Source organism: Prunus avium, chromosome 8 (genome assembly GCF_965620075.1).
Source record: "Prunus avium chromosome 8, drPruAviu1.hap1.1, whole genome shotgun sequence".
In the NCBI taxonomy this organism is placed as follows: Eukaryota; Viridiplantae; Streptophyta; class Magnoliopsida; order Rosales; family Rosaceae; genus Prunus; species Prunus avium.
Genome location: NC_142291.1, coordinates 6818409 through 6842041, shown reverse-complemented (window position 1 = coordinate 6842041; position 23633 = coordinate 6818409). Strand labels below are relative to the sequence as shown.

At 36.4% G+C, this 23633-nt stretch overlaps 2 protein-coding genes across 2 annotated transcripts; both read left to right on the top strand.

Moving 5' to 3' along the window:
- Positions 1-945: 945 nt before the first annotated feature.
- LOC110761054 (laccase-15-like) lies at positions 946-5821 on the top strand. The gene is made up of 7 exons (XM_088246080.1): positions 946-1047; positions 1235-1386; positions 1988-2232; positions 2836-2961; positions 4472-5060; positions 5231-5586; positions 5682-5821. Exons 1-7 carry the CDS (start codon positions 946-948, stop codon positions 5819-5821), a joined length of 1710 nt encoding a protein of 569 aa, XP_088102206.1.
- A 3156-nt stretch (positions 5822-8977) lies between these two features.
- LOC148291245 (uncharacterized) lies at positions 8978-13045 on the top strand. The gene is made up of 3 exons (XM_088246244.1): positions 8978-9278; positions 11557-12411; positions 12507-13045. The coding sequence occupies exons 2-3, from the start codon at positions 11567-11569 to the stop codon at positions 12511-12513; spliced, it is 852 nt and encodes a 283-aa protein (XP_088102370.1). The 5' UTR covers positions 8978-9278; positions 11557-11566; the 3' UTR covers positions 12514-13045.
- The last annotated feature ends 10588 nt before the right edge of the window (positions 13046-23633 follow it).

The following is a 23633-nucleotide window of genomic DNA, read 5'->3' as shown; positions in this document are numbered from 1 at the left end:
ATTGAAATTAACCTCCTAATTTGCTTTAAAAAAAATGAAAGTGTGCCTTTTGGAGAAAATCTCTTAGGATGGCTGCTCATCCATCACAAAACAGTTTTGTCAACGTACTGTGTTTTTCTGAGTTTTATTTTTTTTAGTTAATTTGGTATATGTAACATCCTGCCCCAAAAGTTAATTTATTTTCCTATTTTCTATAGCAAAGGACTACTTTACCCTCAGGGTTTCTTAGTGGTTTAGGGTTGACTTTTTTGCTCGGGGTTGGTTTTGAAAAATTTCTCTGTTCCATTGTGTAGTGCTCGAGCTCATGAGTTCGTAGACACGTGGTGGGCCCAAATCGGAGTTGAAATGAAGACGTTTTGATCTACGGAAGTTCAGTGGCACAACCGTAATTTGTGCAAAGTTGAAATTTAAAACCCAACTGGCCAATCAGATTTTGGCATTCTTCTCTCTCTTCTCTCTCTCTCCCTCACGACAACTCTCTCCCCCTCACGCGTGAAAAGTGCCAGCGTCACTTCCAGTCAATTTTCCGTCGCCGTCCAGCCATGGTTGGTGGCACAACCTTCATGAAACTTGTTCCCCTCTTCCTCCTCTACCACATAAGAAAATATTGTGAATGTTTTCTATATTGATCACTGTATAAAGATTATAGATATATAACAAAGCTTAAGGAATACAAAAGGAAAGAAATCTCCAGATCCTATGTCTAAGGTAATTACACAGAAAAAGAAAAGAATTGGTGTCCAAGTAAGACAGCTATACAACGTTGACTTCAATCTAAAGTCTTCCTTCTATTAAGCCTTGATTTCTAACAAAGACATTCTCATGTTCTATAAATAGCTCTTGAGCTGAGACCAAAACCGCACAACACCACCTCAAGGGTGACCTGAAGGACACAGCCACATAGCTATAGGGAAATCAATATTTTCTGGCAATAAAGACCTGAAAATGGAGTTTAACAAAATGAGTTGGGTCTTAGCTTTTCTAGGGTTTATGTTCCTGGGTGGGATTTGCAAGGCTGATGGCGCTACCCATTTTTATGATTTTGTTGTAAGTGCTTGCTACATTACACTAATACCATTTTGATAGCCCTTGCATGCTCATCATCATTGGTTTTTTCGGCTCGAATTTGTCATATTTTTTTGCTTTTTAGTGGATAATGTGCTTAGATTTTTTATGAGTATTTCAGTAGAATTGTGTAATAAAATGTTGGTGTTCGTTTTGTGATATTTTGCAGCTAAAAGAAACAAATTTTACAAGGCTTTGCAGCACAAAGAGCATCCTAACTGTGAATGGCAGTTTGCCGGGGCCGACCATCACTGTTCAGAAAGGAGATACTGCTTTTGTCAATGTCCACAACCAAGGATTGTACGGTCTCACAATGCATTGGTAACAACCTAGCAGCCCCATTATCATAGCTCTAGATCAGAATGCTTTTTTTTTTTTTTTTTTTAACTCACTACTAGAGAAAAGCTAATAGATGACGAACAAAAACCGTTGAGGAATAGGGATAAAACCCGTCGAGGTTAGCAGTGCCGGATTTTTTTTTAATTTTTTTATTTCTGACATTGACAAGTTTGAAAAAAAGCTTTGGAAGATACTGACCAAAAAAGAAGGAAAAAAGAATATAAGCTTTGGTGAAAAATTATGGATCGTTGATGGCTAGGCTAGGCGTGAAAGTGAGAGAGAGAGAGAGAGAGAGAGAGAGAGAGAGAGAGAGAGAGAGAGAGAGAGAGAAAATAGTAAATTTTGAGTGCATGGCGTGAAAGTGAAACTGTGAATAACATCTGGAAAAAAACAAACAAACAAGGCGAGAGGAAGCTCCATGTTGTATCTATTCTTGTGCATCATGAATGGAACTTTCCTCTGGCTCTTTAATCTTTTCTTTAATAAACACAAAAATAAAACCTTCCATTTTGTTTTCATTGCTTCATAATGTAAAACCATGAAAAGAAAAGACAAACCCTTTTATCTTGTTTAATATTTACAGGCATGGAGTGAAGCAACCAAGAAATCCATGGTCAGATGGACCTGAGAACATAACTCAGTGCCCTATTCCAGTAGGAACAAACTTTACGTATGAGATTAACTTCTCAACTGAGGAAGGAACTTTATGGTGGCATGCTCATAGTGATTGGACACGCGCCACTGTCTACGGTGCCATCATTATTCTACCGGCTGACAACACCACTTATCCATTTGCAACGCCAGATGCACAAGAAACACTAATTCTAGGTATTTTTTTTTATATCATTATTTATATGTTTTGGTTATTTAACGGACTGGCCAACGAATCCATAGCTCAATTGGTAAGAGTATTTGCCTGCAAATCAGTGATCGTATGCTTGAACTCCAATAGCACATTCCAAACTTTGATAAAAAAAAATAAAGAACTATTTACAACGACTGCGGGCCATGTCATAATAGTGAGAATGTGAAGGTGAAAATGTCTGACATTGAAAATTAGTTAGAAAACCTTGTAAGGGCTTATAACGAGTTGGGCTACTCCATCCATTGCTAATTGGTTTTGGGGTGGAACCTCAACTTCCCTCATGGTATCAAAGCCTGGTTTGCCCACAGGTGAAAGCCCAGTGGCCACACGTGCTTCATGTCACCAAATATATGTTGTCCACATATTAGGTTTGCGTGTCAGAATGTAAAGATGAAAATATCCCATATTGAAAAATTAGAAAACCTTGCAAAAGCTTATAAGGAGTTGGGCTACTTTCTCCATTGAATATAAGGTTAAAGTTTGAAGTAAAAACACAAAATATTTAAATGTACTGCTGCACCGTTGAATCTTAATAATTATAATCCTGTTTGATCTGGTTGCTGCAGGATCCTGGTTCGAGGGAGATGTGATGGAAATAATTGAAGATGCCCTTGCAACGGGTGGCGAACCAAACATTTCAGATGCCTTCACAATCAATGGGCAGCCGGGAGATTTGTATAGTTGCTCTAACGGTAATTATAATCGAAAATCCAAATCTAATCTACTTTAATAATCTAATCCCATTAATTATTTTATTGTTGCTTATACATACAAGTGAGAAAGATGATGGTAACATCCCCGTAAATGAAGAAGATTTTTAGGTGTCTATGGAATATAATATAAAATGCAAAGGATATAGCTTTTCTGACTTGTGGTGATTAGTTAGCAAAACGTAGTAATCAATTTAAAACTAGCTCTTGATTTAGTGAAATTTATCTTCCCAAATGTTATAAAATGTCTCAAATTTGAATCTGAATCCCTGAATGATTAAAAAAAAATATTTAAAACTTCAAGAAAATGATTGAAAATCACTATTTTGCTTCTTCATAAAAATAAATAAAAAGAGTGCTGCTATTTCCACCCCCTTGTTCTATTTTTCCACTCACCTTATATTCCCACCCACCATGTAAATTTGAAAAAACACAATCCTATTTTTCCACCCACCTTTATTTCTAAAATACTTAATTCAACAAAAACCCAGAAATTAAGCAAAAAATTATTATAAAAAAAAAAAAAAAAACCCAAACAAACCCAGCAATCTCTTCCTATTCTTCTTCTTCAATCACAATTCCAAAAAAATCCCGAAAGACACCCTTTTGTCCCAAGTCCCTACAGCATGCCCTCGCTTTCATTGAAAGCATGAAAGCATGCTAACCTTCAACCCCCTGCCAATACAAAACCCAATAACCCTTTGAGTTATTCAACCTAAAACCATACCAAATAACAAACGAAAGAAAAATAAAGAATCAATTCATTCATAGGGGTGGCTGTCGAGAGGAGGGAGGAGAGAAATAAGGAGAAAAAAGGAGGGGGAGGGTGGATGGGTGCTTGGGGAAGATAAGACAGTACGGTGGGTTTGTTGAAGAGAGCGAGAGAGGGGAAGAGAGAAAAGAAGGAGAGAGGAGGTGGGGTTCGGATGTGTGGTGGGGTGGTGGGGCGGTCAGGTTTCGTCGGGATGAGGGAGAAGAGGGTCTTAGGAGTCATTTTCCAAACAGGTAAATTTGTCTTTAAAATTTTGAAGATAAGGTGGGTGGGGAAATAGGATAAGGGGATCGAAATAGTAGCACTCAAAAATAATTGCATGCTATTTTATTTAGTAGCTATCGTCCATTGAGATTTGAATTCATAATTTCCTCTTACAATGTGAAGGCTACATGCCAATAAACCAGGTAATCTAGTCATGCTTCGGTGCTTTTTTTATATAATTATCATTGAAGTCTAAATCAACTACAATTATTTTACAAAGAGACATTATTATTTCATCGAAAATCAATAAGTAATAGAGGAAAATATCGCGTAAAATATACAAACATTTACTTACTCTAGATATAGTGTTTGATTCACTATGAACACCGTTTATTTCTACCAACTAGCATACTTTCACATCATTAATTTGCTGCTTCATTTTTGTTCGGTAACTAAAGTTCAGAAATGGTTTTTATACAAACTCTGTAATAATAATTAATTGATTTAATGGTGCAGAAACAACATATCGTTGGTTGGTTGATTCTGGCAAGACCTATCTACTCCGTGTCATCAACGCGGTGATGAACGAAGAACAGTTTTTCGCCATCTCCGACCACAACCTGAGAGTGGTAGCTCAAGATGCTGCATACATAAAACCTATTACCACCCCTTACATCATGATAACTCCAGGCCAAACCATGGACATTTTAGTCACTGCAAACCAGCCTCCCAGCCACTATTACATCGCCTCTACTTCTTTTGTTGGCGGGAATGTTCCATTCCACAATGGCACCACCACTGCAATTCTTCAATACAACGGCAACTACAGCACCCCCTCAACCACTCCCTTTCCGACTCTTCCAGATCACAATGACGACACAGCTGCTGAAAACTTCACTAAGCAAGTGAGGGCCTTGGCTAGCGAAGACCACCCTATTAGTGTCCCCTTAAACATCTCAACGTCGATGTACATCGCTGTTTCAATAAATGAAAGGATTTGCGCAGATTCTTCTTGTGCTGGGCCAGATGGAAATGCGCTTTCTGCAAGCTTAAACAACATCAGTTTTCAGACTCCATCTATTAGTGTACTGCAAGCATATTATGGGTACCTATCATGTTTTTCTTCCACAAATTATGTCGAGACTCCATCTATTAGCATATGCATATTTGCATGTTTTTTGCATCAAACAGTGCATGCTATAAAATTATAGTATTATAGTTCATGAAGTTTCTATGTATAAATATAAGGTTTCCCAACTTATTGTCTATGTGCAGGGGAAATACCAATGGAGTGTACGCAACTAATTTCCCAGACATACCACCTTATTTTTATAACTTCACGGGAGACTTCACAAACAACACACTATATCCAAGCTTTGGGACGAGGGTGAGGATGATCAACTATGGTGAAGGAGTTGAGATAGTCTTCCAAGGGACCAGCGTTATTGCAGCTGAGAATCATCCAATGCATCTCCATGGTTTCAGCTTCTATTTGGTTGGAACTGGTTCTGGGAATTTCAACAGTACGATGTCGCCTACGACCTACAATTTGGTTGATCCACCAGAAGTAAACACCATTGGAGTGCCAAAGAATGGATGGGCAGCCATCAGATTTGTAGCTGATAATCCTGGTAAGTCTTAATATCAAATGCACATTAAATTAATTAAGGAGCAACCATAAAGCTAGGTTAACTAATGAAATGAATTATTTGATAATGATTTTCAGGAGTATGGTTTATGCACTGTCACTTGGATAGGCATTCCAGCTGGGGAATGGACACTGTGCTCATTGTGAGGAATGGAAATACCAGTGAAAGCACGATTCGTGGACCACCTGCTTATATGCCTCCTTGTTCCAATTCTTAAATTTAGAAATTTACTTTCTCTTCCATCAATATCAATTTATATATTTACATCGAGCGACTGGAATAATTGTATCATCCAAGTTTGTTGCTATTTTATTTTGTCTACTTTACATCTTTTTGTTTGTTGATTTGCGTCATTTGAAGGAAAATTGGAAAAAAGTTGAAAAAATTAAATATATATCTTATGCATCTTTTACTCCTAACTCTTGATAACATAAGGAAAGAGGAAGAGAAATTCAGAGATATCAGGAGAAATTCAGAAGACTAGAGTATTTCTATATTAACTGTCTCTTACAAAGCATAGCCCACTCTTATGTAAACAGATTACAAAGGGGCTTAACCGACTAACCACACTGCTTAGTTGTCTAACTAATACACGTGCTAAGTACCAGACTTGTAACAAACTTGCTGACTTACTGACTTACTAATCATAGTTAACATTTTCCCTACTTAGGTAACTCTCTTAACCTAAGATGAGCACAATGCTGTGAGAAGATAGGACCATGTGTAGGCCCTTGGAAAAGACATCAGCTAGTTGTTCATATGTTGAAACATACTGAACCAACAAATCCTTTTTCTGCACTCACTCCCTTACAAAATGGAAATCAATGTCTAAGTGTTTAATTTGGGAATTATATACTGGATTTGAGCTCCTTCATATGTTGAAACACACTGGACCAACAAATCCTTTTTCTGCACTCACTCCCTTACAAAATGGAAATCAATGTCTAAGTGTTTAATTTGGGAATGATATACTGGATTTGAGCTAAGAGCCAAAGTAGACAAATTATCACAATATGCAACTGGAGGATCTGGCAGATAAAACTTCAAATCTTTTAAAACCTATCAAATCCAAGCCAAATCAGTAGTAGTATTGGCTAGAGACCTGTACTCTGCCTCTATAGAACTTCTTGAAACAGAGCCTTGTTTCTTTGATTTCCAAGATATAGGATTGCTGCCCAAAAATATCACAAAACTTGTTGTAGACCTTCGAGTGTTGATGTCTCCTGCCCAGTCGGCATCACTATATGCAGAGAGATTCATATCACCATTTTAACACATGTGTATGTGGTTTACATGTAGTTGAGCAGGATCGACAAAAGTGCATTTTGTGTAGCAACTCTTTAGCATGTTTGGACTGATTAACAAAAAAATCACCATTGGAGGCATAGGATACTTGCAAGCCGAGAAAGAATTGAAGCTTACCCAAGTCCTTCATCTCAAATACAGAACTTAACTCATCAATCAGAAGTTGAACCATCTTCTCATTAGAACCTGTGAGAATGATATCATCAACATAGAGTAAGAGAATCACAACCTCTGAATCTGCATGTTTGACAAATAGGCTAGGATCGAATTGTGAAGCTTGAAAACCTATAGCTGGTAAGTATTCGGTGAATTTGGCATTCCACGCCCTTGGAGCTTGCCTCAAACCATATAATGATTTCTTAAGCTTACATACAAAATTAGGATAACGTGGATCTGCAAAGCCTTATGGCTGCCTCATAAACACTTCTTCTTCCAATTCGCCATGTAAAAATGCGTTCTTAACATCAAGTTGTCTTAACTGCCATTTATTCATTGCAGCTAGACTTAGTATTAACCTGACAGTGGTGTGGCATCCTACAAGACTGAAAGTTTCACTAAAATTAAAGCCTTGCTCTTGACTGAATTCCTAAGCTACCAACCGAGCTTTATGCCTAGCTATAGAACCATCAGAATTCCTCTTTATCTTGTAAATCCACTTACTACCAACAATGTTTTTATCTCCAGGATTAGGAACTAAACTCCAAGTGCCTTGCATAAGCAAGGCATCAATCTCTTCTTGCATAGCCTATTTTCATTGTGGAGAAAAAGAGGCTACTTTATGTTAGAAATGTGCCCTAAGAGCCAATACATTTGATGTAATCTCCTTAGAATACATTTCGTATATGATAAATAAAGGGCAATATTATTTTGTTATCTTTTATGTCGTGTAAAGAAACAAAAGTCCAGGGTGTACTAAATAAGAGATAAAGTGATCTAAAGAAGTTTAGATTCGGGAGACCTTTAATCTCTAACTGTAGTATCCCAAAATGTTCCTAATCATAAGGTTATCAAATGGGCATTGATAAACCGTCAAGATTGGCACATACTATGTATGCTCAATGATGAGGATGGTTGGTCTCAAACCATTTGTGTAATTGACACTAATACAAGTATGTGGGTGCTCATTAGTGAATGAGTACACTGAACGCGATCAACCGGAGTTCTCGTATGGAGTATTTATCTATATGTCAAACGAGAACTCATAGTTGCAATAATGCAAATTAGTCCTTAGACCTGAGGCATCATGGTTGTCTTGTGATGCGTTATTGATCTTTGATAGCTCACAAAGGCAAGTCGTAAAAGATTTTCCTTATGTGTTATTGGGATCTCTTAATTCATCATAGGGGCATGTGAATGTACAATAAGGAATCTCTACCTTGATAAAGAAAGGAGAATGTTTCAAGATATGATTCAGTGAATCTTCGGCCGAAGTACTTGAACATGATTTAGAAAGTGGTTTTTAATTGTGTTCTATTGAATCATATGAGTTTAATCATATTAGGGGTTTGACATTATCAATCCGTACCCTAACAATATGATTGGAAACATTGTATAAGAGAAGGACCGTATTGCATTGCAATTCCAACTGAATAGGTTCTTCATCTATTCTAATTAGCTTGGGTAGCCATGATATATTGCTAGATGTCACTCTTGGCTTGTGGAAGTCCTAGGACTGATTGTGATCAATCCAAAATAAAGGAAGAATTAAAAAGGGGTTTTAATTCCAGTTGGTTAGAAAGAGTTCTAATGTTTTCCCACTGCCTTGCTAAATTAGAACCTAATGGATCGCACACCTTAAATGGTTAACTTCGAGTAATACAAATGAGAATGAGGAAATCAATTTGATTGATTTGATGTGGATGATTTACTACGTGTAAAAATGTATTTGGGCCTCGGTAATAGTTAATGAGAAGCCCAAATGATTGGGTATCAAGCCCATGGACTTAAGACACCTAATTTATGGCTTAAGTGTCATAAGGCCCAATTTTGGAAGCCCAATGGGGTTTGGCCGAAAATGCTTAAGTAAAGGTGTATGGGAATTGTTTCTATAAGCTAATTTACACACAAACACAATCTAACATCAACCAAATGGGTTTGGGAGATCAAAGAGAGACAATTGTGAGTTTTCAAGAGTGAAACACAATCATCTTTCAAAGGGGTTTAGATTGAAACCAATCTTGAGAATCTTGTACTAGCATCCTTGTATTCTCAAGATATCTCTTCTCATCTCAAGGTTCCATTGGTGTGGAGACTTAGAGGCCATATACTTTTGTGGCTCACAAGGAGGAGAAATATCAAGAGGAGATCAACAAAGGGAAATCATCAAGAGAAGACCAAAACACAACTTGGTTCATATAATTGCTTCAAGGGTAATTATATCTTATCATTTCTCTTGAATTTTCTTTTATGAAAAACATATCAATGTTCATGACTTAAGATACTTGGAAGAAGTTTTGTTTTGAATTTAAACAACCACCATATTCTTCCGCTGCAATTAATTTGATTAATTTGTATGTTTAATGTTCAAATCAACTTCTTAAAAATGTTTTAAAACCAACAATTGGTATCAGAGCCATAGGTCATGAACTTGATATGATTCTAGGGTTTAGAGATGCATATGTGGGTTATAAATTCATTTAAAAGTATAATGGTTATACTTGATTTATTTTGATATGATTGAATGTAAATCAAATGAAGTGAAAGGGGTTGTTTGGGATTTTGAATTTCCGGATTTTTGTTTTGATGATTGATGCTCTCTTTGTATGCATATATGTATGTATGAACATTTGAGCATAGTTGCATTAAAACCCCATGTTTTTAACTTCATGAAATATATGATATTAAGAGCATGAGATGGTTAAAATGGAATATGGATTTTTCCGGAAATAGCATGAACATTCATATAAGTTCATATGCATGTTCTTGGTGTTCTTGATGTTCTTGTTATGGGATCTTTTTGATCCATAAGTTAGGTGACTAATTTTGATGATTGTGTTTAGTGGAATTTTCCACCAAAATAGGTCAAAAGATGATGATGGTGTTTTATTATAAAATTAAAAGTTTTTCAAAATGTTTCCACTCAATAAACATTTACCCACCACACTAAAATTAATAAGATTACTTTGGTGAGTGTGTGGGGCTATCTAGATTTAAATTATGGTGATTTGATATAAAATGCAAAAGTTGTTCAAATTATTCCCATCACTAATTTTTTACCCACCACACTAAAATTAATTTTGATTACTTTGGTGAGTGTGGTTGGCCTACCTAGTCACATTCATGATTATTCACCTTGTTGGAATAATCATGATCACCACTTTGTTTTATACAAATGCATGCTTTAACCCCACACCTTAGTGGATCAACTTTGGATCCATTATTAATTGTTGAATAGTTTTGGACCTAATTACTATATATGATAAGTGTAACTATGTCCAATAGATTTCCACAATTACTTTTGCTATTGTAGTAAAACGTTTTCACTCCATGGTAAATTTATTTTGAATATGGTTACCACTTGAATGAAACCCACATATGTATGCAACCCAAGAGCATGTATTTACATTGCTAGTTTAATTGTTTAAAGCGTTTAAATAATTAAAGGATGGTTATGGACTTAGACCAAACAATTGAGCTATGTGATTGGCCGCTTATTGGATATGTATTCGATTTTGATTGGCTATGTATTAATGAAATGGCTTTCACGCCTAATTTATTTGGCTATGTAATAATGAAATGGCTTTCATGCCTAATTTATTTTTATGCGCGCGTAATTAAAATGAATCACCTTCCAAGACCATGATCCAACATGGTGGCTCGTGTTGGATCAACAAGAAAGTCCATAATCATCCTATAAGCCCAATGCAATTTGAATGTTCGGTAATGACAATAATTAACCAATTAGTAGCACCATGTATTCTCGCTATCTTAAGCAAATGGTTTCTAAAATATTTAGTGGGAGTATTATGTGCTACTAATATGTTGCATTGGGAACCATTTAATGAGATTAGATAGGTAATTTTAACAGGATTAAAATTGGATTAAAATGAGACCAATTCAACTACCCTCAAAGCAATATTAAGTTGATAAGCGAAATGGCATTTTGAATGCTATTTTGTGGCCTTCCACCGTGGTAGTCTCTTATTGGGTGGCACATTTACACTTTGTTGTACCTCAGTGAGGCAACATCCAGTACTTGTAACCATCCAAGGGAAGCCTATTACACATACTTGATGTAGTGCGGATAGATAACGAGTGTGGCCAACAAATCGTTAGGTTGAGGTCATGCTTGAAACCCTATACCCACAAGCATGGTGGGAATAACTTAACTAAGACGAACGAAACCAACAAACTGTTAGGTTGAGGTCTAGTTCTCTAGAGGCCATAGTGATGGGTATTCACATGAATGATGTGATTGGATAAGAGTATCCTCTCATTAGTAAGATAGCAATCCAACAAACTGTTAGGTTGAGGAAAACTATATGAAAATGAGACTCCCATCCCCACTAAGAGTTTCAACGGAAACTCTCGGATTTCAAGAGGGATATGATATTTGCCAAAAATAGTGGGAGCTACCATCATGACTTAAAGACCCTAAGTTTTTAGTAGAAGATTAATCTAAACTAAAATTTGTTTACGTTGTTGCAGAATTTTTCAAATGGCCGTTAAAAACCCAATCTCATCGATACTTAACAATTACATCCTTGATGGCACGAACTATCCGGGTTGGCTTCGCAAAATGAAACTTGTCCTTAAAATGGATGAGATTGATTATGTGTTGACACAAGCCCCACCACATATTGCTCCTGACGAAGAAGCTACTCAGGAAGAAATAACTGCTTATGAGAAGCATGTCAAGGATGATAGTAGAGGTAAATGTTACTTACTAGCATCCATGAATGATGAGCTACTAAAACAACATGAAGATATGGAAGATTGTGCTTCCATATTGCTTCACCTTAATGAGCTTTATGGTGAAGCTACTCGTAGCTTGCGATTCAATACAATATGTGAACTTGTCAACACAAAGATGACAAGAGGGACTCCGGTTAATCAGCATGGTCTCAAGATAATATCATTACTTGAGAAATTAGAAAAATTGGATTGTCCATTTAATGCTGAAGTTCAACAAGATTTTTTTCTTTCGTCCCTCTCATCAGATTTTTCCCAATTTGTTATGAACTATAATATGGGAAAGATGGAAAGTTCCTTATCTGAGCTACTCAATATGGCTATAGTAGCTGAAAAGAATATCTCAAAGGATAAAGGGCTGAAAGGGACAGTTGCGGTGTTTGAAAAGAGTTCTTCCTCCTCTTCCAAATCCAAACCGAAAGGTAAGGATAAGGGAAAGAAGAAGAAAGGTTTTCTAAAAACCCAAGGAAAGAAAAATAACAAAGAAAGGCAAGGAACCGAAAGGAACTTGCTTTCACTGTGGAAAGGATGGACATTGGAAGAGAAATTGCAAGGATTACCTCGCAAGCTTAAAGAACAAGCCTTCGGAAGGTAACACTCTTGTTCTTGAATCAGTTTTTACAGTTAATACTTCTACCTGGATAGTTGATTCAGGAGCTAGTCAACATATTTGCAATTGTGTGCAGGGACTAGTAGGAAGTAGAAGACTCGGAAAAGGAGAAATGGTGCTAACTGTGGGTAATGGCACTAAGGTAGCTGCCAAAGCTGTAGGCACCTATCGTCTCAATCTACCTTCCGGGGAGACCCTGAATTTGAATAATTGTTATTTCATTTCTGGTTGTGTAAAGAACTTAATATCTGTCTCTATGCTTTTAAGAGACGGATTTGTTGTTTTGTTTGACAAACTACTTTGTTCTATTTCACATAATAATCGAATTATTGCTTATGCAAATTTGATTGATGGTCTTTTTCATTTAGAAATGAATGGTAGTATTAACTGTATAGATAAAGATGCACCTAGACCTAAAAGGCCTAGAGAAGTGGATAACTCAACTAAATTGTGGCACCTCAAACTTGGACACATTGGCCAAGATAGGATTCACCGGATGGCAAAAGATGGATGCCTTGGATCTTTAGACCCTGCTCCTATGCCTACTTGTGAATCTTGTCTACAAGGTAAAATGACCAAGTCTCCTTTTACAGGAAAAGGAGAAAGAGTTACAGAGTTGTTGGGGTTAATCCACACAGATGTTTGTGGACCATTGTCTACAAACGCAAGGGGAGGTTATTCATACTTCATTACCTTTACTGATGATCATTCACGGTTCGGGTACTTATACTTAATGAAGCATAAGTCTGAATCTTTTGAAAAGTTTCAGGAATTCAGAAATGAAGTTGAAAACCAAACAGGCAAGAGTATTAAAATCCTTAGATCTGATCGAGGAGGTGAATACTTAAGCACAGTGTTTCTTGATTACCTCAAGGAACATGGCATCTTATCACAATGGACTCCACCAGGGACTCCACAACATAATGGGGTTTCTGAAAGGAGAAATCGAACCTTAATGGATATCATAACACAAAACACCTTTATACCCTGAAGAATAACCCAAAAATCCACATTGAGTGGTTTGAGGTTGAAACTTATGCACATTATAAGGTCTGAGATAAGGATATACAGCAATGCCAAATATTCTTAAAAATTGTAACTCTGGTTGCTTGCCATACAATCGAAAATGCGGAGCTTGGTGCTTGAAGGACTGACTTAGCATTCTATTTATTAAGTAGACTGCATGTGTGAGAGAATGATACCAAAACTGTCCAGGCATATTAGCCGCTGTCAAGAAAGTTAGTGCAGTCTCTACAACATGTCTGTTTCCTTTCAGCCATACCATTCTGCTGTGGGGTGTATGAACATGTAAGCTGATGCAGAATACCATGACTGGCAAGGAAGTCAGTAAATCCTTCAGTTTTAAAGATGGTTTGTCTTGGATTTGGCTTTGGCCATATGCGGAGGCTTCTTGAGATATTTTTCAAGTTGTTGGGCCACTTCCTAAGGTGATGGGATACTTTTACTAAGGTGATGGGCCACTTTACTAAGGTGATGGGCCACTTTTCTCTCTTTCATGCTTACCCATATGGTTGGGCTCAAGAAATAGGCTTGAGTTTTGGTGCTCCCAAACAGCCCAAAACTTCCACTTTTTAGCCCATCAATGGGCCTTGTGAATGCTCATAACCATCAATACCACAACCTGCTCAGCAAGCCCCAGGCATTTGCGTGGCTTGGGCCCACTTAAGCTTGTAGGGTGGCTTAGTGCCTGAAATAAAGATTTCCCGCTTGGTGTTGTGTGTTATTTGGCGTGTTTGTGCTCGAGCTTTGCTGTATTGTAAAGGGTTATGGCCGGGCCGAATGGCGCTTGACAGGATAATAAACATGGGTTCATAAAGCCAATACATTTTACGGGCTTGTTACGACTTTCTACGTGGCGAGTTGCGTATTTCCTTCGCGTGGCACGTGGACCATAACTTGTGCAAGCGTACACGACAAACTCTTGCGTACCCCAGTCGGGCTTCTTCCCCAGTTAAGTGTTGTATTGGACTAAAAATATATTTGGGCCTCAACAGTAATATACTAAAACAAACAAAGAAAAATAGGACCACTGCTCCACATCCTCTCTGGCATCCATAGAGATCCAAAGTGTCATACCGGCTAAATCTTAATGTCGCACCGGCACAAACTTGCAATTTCCATTATTGTAACTCCAAACTTTGAACAGGAGCCAAAACTGTGTATGTGGGCCAAAAACAGCAACTAAATCATGGAGACAATGATGTTTCACGATGTTTACTTCAACTGAAGGAAACATGCATCTAATGCTTAGGAAATAAACTTTAGCCACAACATATACAACAAAAACATTCTAAATGGTGGATTCATTTTGTTTATACTAGTTGAGCTAAACCTTTTTCATTTTAAACCAAGTATCTTAGCCTAGTCTCTTTGAACACAAATAGAAAAAGGAAAAAGGGAATAGATCTTTACCCTTGATGACATTTTCTTGATTTCTCAAGAATGAACACCTTTGTTGGAAAGGCCTTTTTATTTCTCTTGATTTTGACTCCTTCACCTTAAGGCTCCAAGATTGGAGTCCTCTACCTCGCCACACCAAATGCTCCTAGAGATGAAGAGAAAGCAATCAAGAAGTGTGGATGCTAGTCTACTTCTTGATTGGACCAATTTTTGATTTTTGGAAGATGAGATACAAAGATGATCACTCATCAACCAAAGTAGGAAACCAAAAACCCTAGCTAGGTTTTCTCCAACACTTAGCTTATATAGGACAACACAAAAGGCAATTGGGTAGGTATTTGGGGCTCCATTTGGTCCATGGGTCATGTCATCTTAGAGCATCTCCGAGGGAGATATCAAATACCAAACATCAAATTTAAATTTGATGGCTGATGTGGCAATTTGACATCTTACACAGCTTTACACTCCACCCAATATGTCAAATTAAATTATTATTTTATTACATTTTAGTGTTGATTTATTTTTAATTAAAAAGAATAGAAAAGAAAAAATAATAAAATATTCATTTGACATCTTGCTTTTGGGATGTCAAAAATAACATCTCAATCTTCAGCCTTCATTCCACATCAGCTTTGACACATCGGTTGGAGTGTGTGAGATGTTATTTCTAGCTGTTAAATGTCTATGTGGCACTTTTGACATATCGGTTGGAGATGCTCTTATGCCACTTATCCCTGGGGCCCAATAGCCTTTTGGACTATTTTGTCCCTTTCCTTTTAAATCATATTTAAAAGCTCAATCCAATATTTCTATATGTCAATATTAATTTCATAATTAATCTTTTAATTATAATTTAACTATTAAATTATCATTATAGTCTTACTTAATTGACCCGGTTGAACTATTTGACTTTGGTCAATTGCTCCAGTCAACATGTTGACTTTTGACCGTTGACTTTGACATTTGATTATCTACCATTGACTTGTGTCTCCTAATTTCATTTCTCCTCATTTGTACCTCTAATCACATTCTTTGGGTGTGCATATCCGTAGGTTCCCTTTACTAAGGTAGTGGGTTGACTCAACTCCTCAGAGATGATATACGAATTAAATTCCACAATTTAATTCTTCATATTAATAAAAGTTAATTGAAACCTTTTAGGACATCCACAAACCATGGTTGTCACCTAGCAGCAAGTCACGGTTATCCGAGCTAAATGAGATGTTGTGAAAGAACCTATTCAAATTGGATGGACCATGTAATTGAATTATTCTCTTATGTCAATACTCCTTATTCACATTATTAGATCATGGAATTCGATTGTCAATATCCTAATGTGAATCATTCCTTTTATATGATTATCCTGGTAAGATTTGAAGACTTCTTCTTTCAAGTCTTATCCACTACTCTGCGCAGAGATTTGACCAATCATATCTTGGAGTATTCTCTCTCCTTTACTGAGAGTAGAGATTCCTTGTTGTACATTCATGTGCTTCCATGACTCTATTGAGAATCCTGATGAGCACTTTTAAGCTATGCCTAATTCAACATGACCGTATAGTGCCCTAAAAAATTAACAACATAGCCACAAAACATCTATGATGCCTCAGGTCTAAGGTTTAGTTTGCACCATTGCAATTTATGAGTTCTAGCTTGACATGTGAGTAAAGACTTCCATGCTGTAACTCATGTGTTGGATTGCGTTCAGTGTACTTGTTCTTCTACAAGCACCTACACACATATTGGATGTGTCTCCACATTTAATGGCTTGAGACCTTGCCATTCCCTACATATAGAGACAATATTGTGTGTACTGGTCTTTGCGGAATATTGACGCCCAATCAATATTCCTATGACTAGGAACATACTCAGGATTTAGGGATGATGAGAAGTCTCCATGTATGGAATCTCATTACATAGCTCTCATATCCACTTGTGTATTCCTTGGACTATAGTTGTTCTACATATTGAAAGATAATGTAGGATGATTTAATGCATAAAACAACCTTTCTTGCCCATTGATAACATAGTGTGTCTTTTATCAAAGATGTCCTTAACTTTAACTATTACATAATTAGTTGGTTTTAAGGGTATATTTCTAACATCAACAACCTCCAAGATACACAAGAGTTCCAGCAAAATCATCCAAGCCGACCAAAACCATTTGGTAGTCATCTAGAAAAGTACAGATCTGGACATCTACGCAGGAACTCCAAAATCTGCACACACACACAAAAAAAAAAAACTAACCAATTGAAACCAAACCAAAACATGTGCAAAAACAAAAGAACCGCACAAAATCAAAGCAAAAGAGGAATATGAGGGAAGAAAAAAAAACTAAGGGAGGGGAGGAGGGAAGGAGGGGATGGGAAGCCATGGAAGGAAAAACAAAGCATCTCGCAGTTGTGGGGTTCAGAGGGAGAAGAGAGAGGAGGGAAAAAGGTTTGCTCCTTACGGCAGCCCAGCCCATTTGGTAGCTGCCAGAAGAAAAAGGTCCCTACATAAAGCGGAGAGGAGAGGGAGATGCAGACCGTCAAATCTAGCCGAAAAGAGAGAGTGGTCGGCGAGCTGGGGTTTTGGGTTTGGGGGTGGGAGAAAAAATCCGGGGTGGGGGAGAAGAAAATCGCATAGGGGGGTGGAAGAAGAAAATTGATGGGAAGGAGAAGAGGAGGATAATTTTTTTTCTCTTTTTCTGCAACTTTTTCCACAAAAAAAAAAGTTTTAAAATCATTTTAAAATTAACAAAATGTGAAAAATGTGGGACCCACAGTGCCACTTAGGGAACTAACGGAGAGATATGACGGAACCCTTATCGGCAGAATCACAATGTAACAAATTTAAAAGACCGGGGTATGTTATTGTAAAAATTGAGAAGATAGGTATTAACATGTCATAAGGGTGTAACTGATCGGTGCATATTTACATATCATTTTGTACCCTTCTAGCTTATGATTTGGTTATGTTTTTGAGTTAAACTTGTGCTTTTAATCCTTTTTGTGTTTATCTTTCAGTTCATTGAGCTTTAGGTAATAATGAGGGCTTTGGATAGTAAATGATGCAATCCATGCATGTTAGGGCCTAATTTGGATGAATGGATGAAGAGCTTAAAGACAAACTCAATTTTGGCTACAGTCCCCTGCCAGCCCAGTTTCGTAGGTCATATTTCAAGCTTTGTTTCAGCAACCTACACAGCTCGGATGAGGCAGCATTCTTCATGAAAGTTGTTCCAATGGGTGTGTACTATAACATATCACAAATTCAGCCCCATTGGATAAATATGGAGTCTGTTACCTAGCAAACACAGAGCCATGCTCAGGATGGATTTTATCAGCGCGCAAAATGAGTTAGCAATTTGTTTTGGCCTTAACTTCCTCCTCCGACCTTGGATTGGCCCAAATGATATATGGCTGGAAAGAAGACATTCTGAACTTCAAGTTTGAGTGCTTAAAGTCTTAATTTGCTTAAGGGAAGCCCAATTCGTAAGCCCTTGAAGTTGCTGGTCATGCTGACCTCAGGATGAGCTATTATTTCTGGTTGGAAGCTTGGTCATGGTGACATGAAGATGAGCTAGGGCTGCTGGTGGGATTTATTAGTGAAGTGCATCAACCATTTCAGATTTTATAATGGAAGTGTTGTATGCATTAGTGAAGTGCATCAACCATTTCAGATTTTATAAAACAAAGTGTTGTTTGCATTAGCCATACTTAATTCAGATTTTCAGCTTCCTTAGGCCTATATATAGTGAGGTTTCCCAAGCTTGTAAACACACCCCAAGGGGGGGAGCTCTCAAACACTTCTCTAGAGCTCCCTTCCCTTCTCTCCCTCAAATTCTCTTAATTTTGCTTTCTAGTTCTCAATTCTAGCTTTCCTTTTGCTTCTTAGTTGTAGTTTATTTTTCTTTGTAATGTAAATTCTTTTCTTAAGTTTTCAAGTTGAATTAGTTTCCAAGTTTCAATTATGGTTTTTGTTCTTATTCATTATGCTTATAAGTTAATATGCTAGTTTGAATGATTGATCACCATTTAGGCTTGCATGTTAGCTATCTTGGTTTGAATTAAGAGTATACACCATGCTTTAATTCGAATTGAACTATGAATAGGAAGAGTATGTATGGACATTCGACAACAGGGATTAGATACATGCTTGGTTGTTTAAAATGTTCTTCTATGCTTAATGGGTTCCTAATGCTTAATTTTAGGTTAGACAACAAATGATCAAATTAGGGAATTAGGAACACAAGGTTATGACCACACACCATGGCTTAATCATACTTTAGCTAGAATCAATCTGTTAATCTAATTGAACTTGGGAACTTATTTGCTTGAGTTACTTATTTCTTTCTTCCTTGTTTTATGTTCTTTGTTTTTGTTTCTATTTTGTGTAGGAAACTAAATTGGATCATTCAATCACCAATCCCTGTGGAATCGACCTCGCACTTACATATGTTATACTACCAACGGTTCGTGCACTTGCGAGTATCACAAGTTGAGGATGCAGCTTAATCCATTTTGGTGGAGCTTAATCCATTTTGGTGGAGCTAAATCTACGCAACAGTAACCACAGGGTACTAAACTGTAATTAACCCTTGAATCAATAAGACTTGGATTTGTTACACTGAATTAAGGTGAAGAGGTTCTATCCTAAGCAAAAATGGTTTTAAAGATTTTTTATTTTTATTTTTGGTTGCATTTAGCCTGTACAAACTTGAAGGCAATGAGTTCAGCGAATTGTTTTATTATTATTTTTTTATTTTAAGTTTTCGACTTGGAATATTGTAGGAATAAGCAAATATTTGCAAAATAATAACATTTTGATTCCGTTTACCGCATAGCAGTGGCAGATTCAGGAATCTTACATCAAATGGTCATAGTGTAAAGCTTCCAAAAAAAATTTAGGATGAAAAACACATTGAAAATGAAATGATAGTACTTTCATTCAGGGTTAATTACAATTTAGTACCTTATGGTTACACCCTTAAAACATGTTAGTCCCTATCTTTTCAATTTTTACAATTACAGACCTCCATTTTTTAAATTTGTTACAATGTGGTTCCACCATTAGGGTTCACTCAGATCTCCCCGTTAGTTGCCTACGTGACATTTATGAGTCCCATATTAGGTGTTATTCATATCATTTTAAAAAATCATTTTCTATTTAAACACCACACTTCTCTTAGTTCACCCCAATACTTAAATTATTAAACTATAAGTTTTATTATTGTGTAAAAAGACAAAAAAGTCGTCCAACTTAATACTTAACCCCAGTACATCTATACACACACCTGTTGTGTAGATACAGCTGCACCAAAATGGATTCAGTTGCATCCTCAACTTGTGATACTCGCAAGTGCACGAGCCGTTTTGTAGTATAGCATATGTAAGTGCGAGGTCGATCCCACGAGGATTGGTGATTGAATGATCCAATTTAGTTTCCCTACAAAAAATAGAAACAAAAACAAAGAACATAAAACAAGGAAGAAAGAAATAAGTAACTCAAGCAAATAAGTTCCCAAGTTCAATTTAGATTAATGGATTGATTCTAGCTAAAGTATGATTAAGCCATGGTGTGTGGTCATAACCTTGTGTTCCTAATTCCCTAATTTGATCATTTGTTGTCTAACCTAAAATTAAGCATTAGGAACCCATTAAGCATAGAAGAACAATTTAAACAACCAAGCATGTATCTAATCCCTGTTGTCGAATGTCCATACATACTCTTCCTATTCATAGTTCAATTCGAATTAAAGCATGGTGTATACTCTTAATTCAAACCAAGATAGCTAACATGCAAGCCTAAATGGTGATCAATCATTCAAACTAGCATATTAACTTATAAGCATAATGAATAAGAACAAAAACCATAATTGAAACTTGGAAACTAATTCAACTTGAAAACTTAAGAAAAGAATTTACATTACAAAGAAAAATAAACTACAACTAAGAAGCAAAAGGAAAGCTAGAATTGAGAACTAGAAAGCAAAATTAAGAGAATTTGAGGGAGAGAAGGGAAGGGAGCTCTAGAGAAGTGTTTGAGAGCTCCCCCCCTTGGGGTGTGTTTACAAGCTTAGAGAACTTCCCTATTTATAGGCCTAGGGGAAGTGAAAATCTGAATTCAATATGGCTAATGCATACAACACTTGTTTTATAAAATCTGAAATGGTTGATGCACTTGTATTAGAAAATCTAAATTGGGTGATGCACTTGTATTAGAAAATCTTGAATTGGTTGATGCACTTCACCAATAGATCCCACCAGCAGCCCTAGCTCATCTTCATGTCACCATGACCAAGCTTCCAACCAGAAATGATAGCTCATACCTAGCTCACCATGACCAAGCATCCAACCAGCACATGCTGAGGTCAGCATGACCAGCAACTTCAAGGGCTTACAACTTGGGCTTCTCTTAATCAAATTAGGACTTTAAGCACTCAAACTTGAAGTTCAGAATGTCTTCTTTCCAGCCATATATCATTTGGGCCAATCCAAGGTCGGAGGAGGAAGTTAAGGCCAAAACAAATTGCTAACTCATTTTGCGCGCTGATAAAATCCATCCTGAGCATGGTTCTGTGTTTGCTAGGTAACGGACTCCAGATTTATCCAATGGGGCTGAATTTTGGATATGTTATAGTACACACCAATTGGAACAACTTTCATGAAGAATGTGGCCTCATTCGAGCTATGTAGGTTGTTGAAACAAAGCTTGCAATATGACCTACGGAACTGGGCTGGCAGGGGACTGTAGCCAAAATTGAGTTTGTCTTTAAGCTCTTCATCCATTCATCCAAATTAGGCCTTAACATGCTTGAATTGCATGAATTATGCTCTCTAAAGCCATCATTATTACCTAAAGCTCAATGAACTGAAAGATAAACACAAAAAGGATTAAAAGCACAAGTTTAACTCAAAAACATAACCAAATCATAAGCTAGAAGGGTACAAAATGATATACAATTATGAACCGATCAAATACCCCCAAACCTAGATTTTGCTAGTCCTCAAGCAAAACAAAAGGAAAACGAAGAAAAATAAAACAAAATAAGAAGTTAACTAGACCACTTTCGTAGGTAACTCGATTGCATTGAGCATATGCAACAAGCCTTTAAACCTCTAGGCATCCCTAGTAGGAGGAGTTGCGTCTCCTGAGGGTTTAACAGATACGATACCCACAAACGTTTTACTGACTCTGTAAAACAAGGTAATTAGAAAACTTAAAAGATTGTTAGTCCTTAAGCAAAAAAAAAAAAACAAAAACAAAAAAAATAATTACATTAACAAAAACAAAACAAAAAAACAAAACAAAACAAAACAAAACAAAACAAAAAAAATTACAAAAATAAAAAGAACTCAAAACAATCTTTCCGAACATTTTCTGAAGAGAAATGACTCATGCACATGACTCAAAAGTTTTAACAATAAAAGCTCAATTTTAAACATTATTCACAAAGCGGCAAAGTTCAAAACATAATATGCTCAAAGTGTGGTAGTGTGATAGCCAAATGCAACAAATTCCCCAATCTTAGTTTTCACACAATTTCAAAAATCATACAAAGCACAAGTTCAACTTCAAATCTCACCAAAGTTGTCCTCTCACAAATGAATCACTCGGAAGAGGGCTATAATGCAACACTCAGTTATAAACATGAGATTAGAGTTAAACCATAAAGACTTAACTCGAAATAGAAAGATGAAGAACTTGCATTAATATGATCTCAAGAAGGATGCCAAACACTTAAAAGTATAAAAATAAATGCAATTCAACCACATGACATTTAAGATCAATTTAGGTCTTTAGCATAGGTTGTAATGGGGCCAAGGGTGTAAGGTGAGTAAGAAATGAAGGGTATGGATAAAACAAAGTCCAAGAAACTCAAAATATAAGAGCATAAAACAATTGTTTACAAGAATTCGAATCATCACGATTAGATTTTTTCTTTTACACGATCAAAACTCCTTATACCTTCATTTACAATTATTCATACTCCTTTCCTTGAATTGAACAAACACCAATTTATTTAGAAGGCCCAAAAATGAAACCCAAAAATGAAATTTCATTCAACCACCACTTAATCACAATTTTTCTCTTTTCTTTTCTTTTCTTTCACCAATTGAGTGAATTTTTTTTTCTTCTTTATGTAATATCCCTTCCCAAACTTAGCATGAAAAACACATCTGAATTAGAGCTCATGAGTTCCTTAGAAAGGTAAATTCTTGTTTTTCGGGCTAAGGCGAGGGAATATAATTGGTAAAATGAAAGAAAAGGTTTACATGTAGGCTCAAAATGGTTAACAATGGAAAATCATGCTTAAGCATGCATAAGGTTAGCTTGAAAGGCACAAACGATCCAAAGAGGGCCTTAATATCACTTCTTAAATGTCATGAAATCAAATTGCATAAGAATGAATGACTTTTAAGTGTTCAACCAAATCAATGAATAATGAGATCAAACAACAACTTTGATGACAAGAAAATAAGAGTATGTATATAACACTCAAGAATTGAAGTACAAGGCTCAAAAGCTCACTTTATATAGTTGGTTAAATAAGTCTAATTTATGATTCATACAATTCTTTAGATCATGCAAATCCTTTAATTGGAAAATTATGAAACAAATGGCAAGTGCAAAGAAGGTTTCGAACATGTCATGCTAGAACGATGCCAAATTAATTAATTAATTAATTATTATTTTTTACAATAAAAATTTACAAGAAAAAAAATAAATAATAAATAAAATTCAATTTTTTATTTAAGTCATGCAACATTTATCACAATCTCATCAAATGTGT

Excerpts from the sequence above, each read along its gene's own strand:
- LOC110761054 (XM_088246080.1), top strand. The coding sequence starts at position 946 with ATGGAGTTTAACAAAATGAGTTGGGTCTTAGCTTTTCTAGGGTTTATG. Across the intron at positions 1,048-1,234 it reads CCCATTTTTATGATTTTGTT|CTAAAAGAAACAAATTTTAC; the intron begins GTAAGTGCTTGC and ends GATATTTTGCAG. Across the intron at positions 2,233-2,835 it reads ACAAGAAACACTAATTCTAG|GATCCTGGTTCGAGGGAGAT; the intron begins GTATTTTTTTTT and ends TGGTTGCTGCAG.
- LOC148291245 (XM_088246244.1), top strand. The coding sequence starts at position 11,567 with ATGGCCGTTAAAAACCCAATCTCATCGATACTTAACAATTACATCCTT.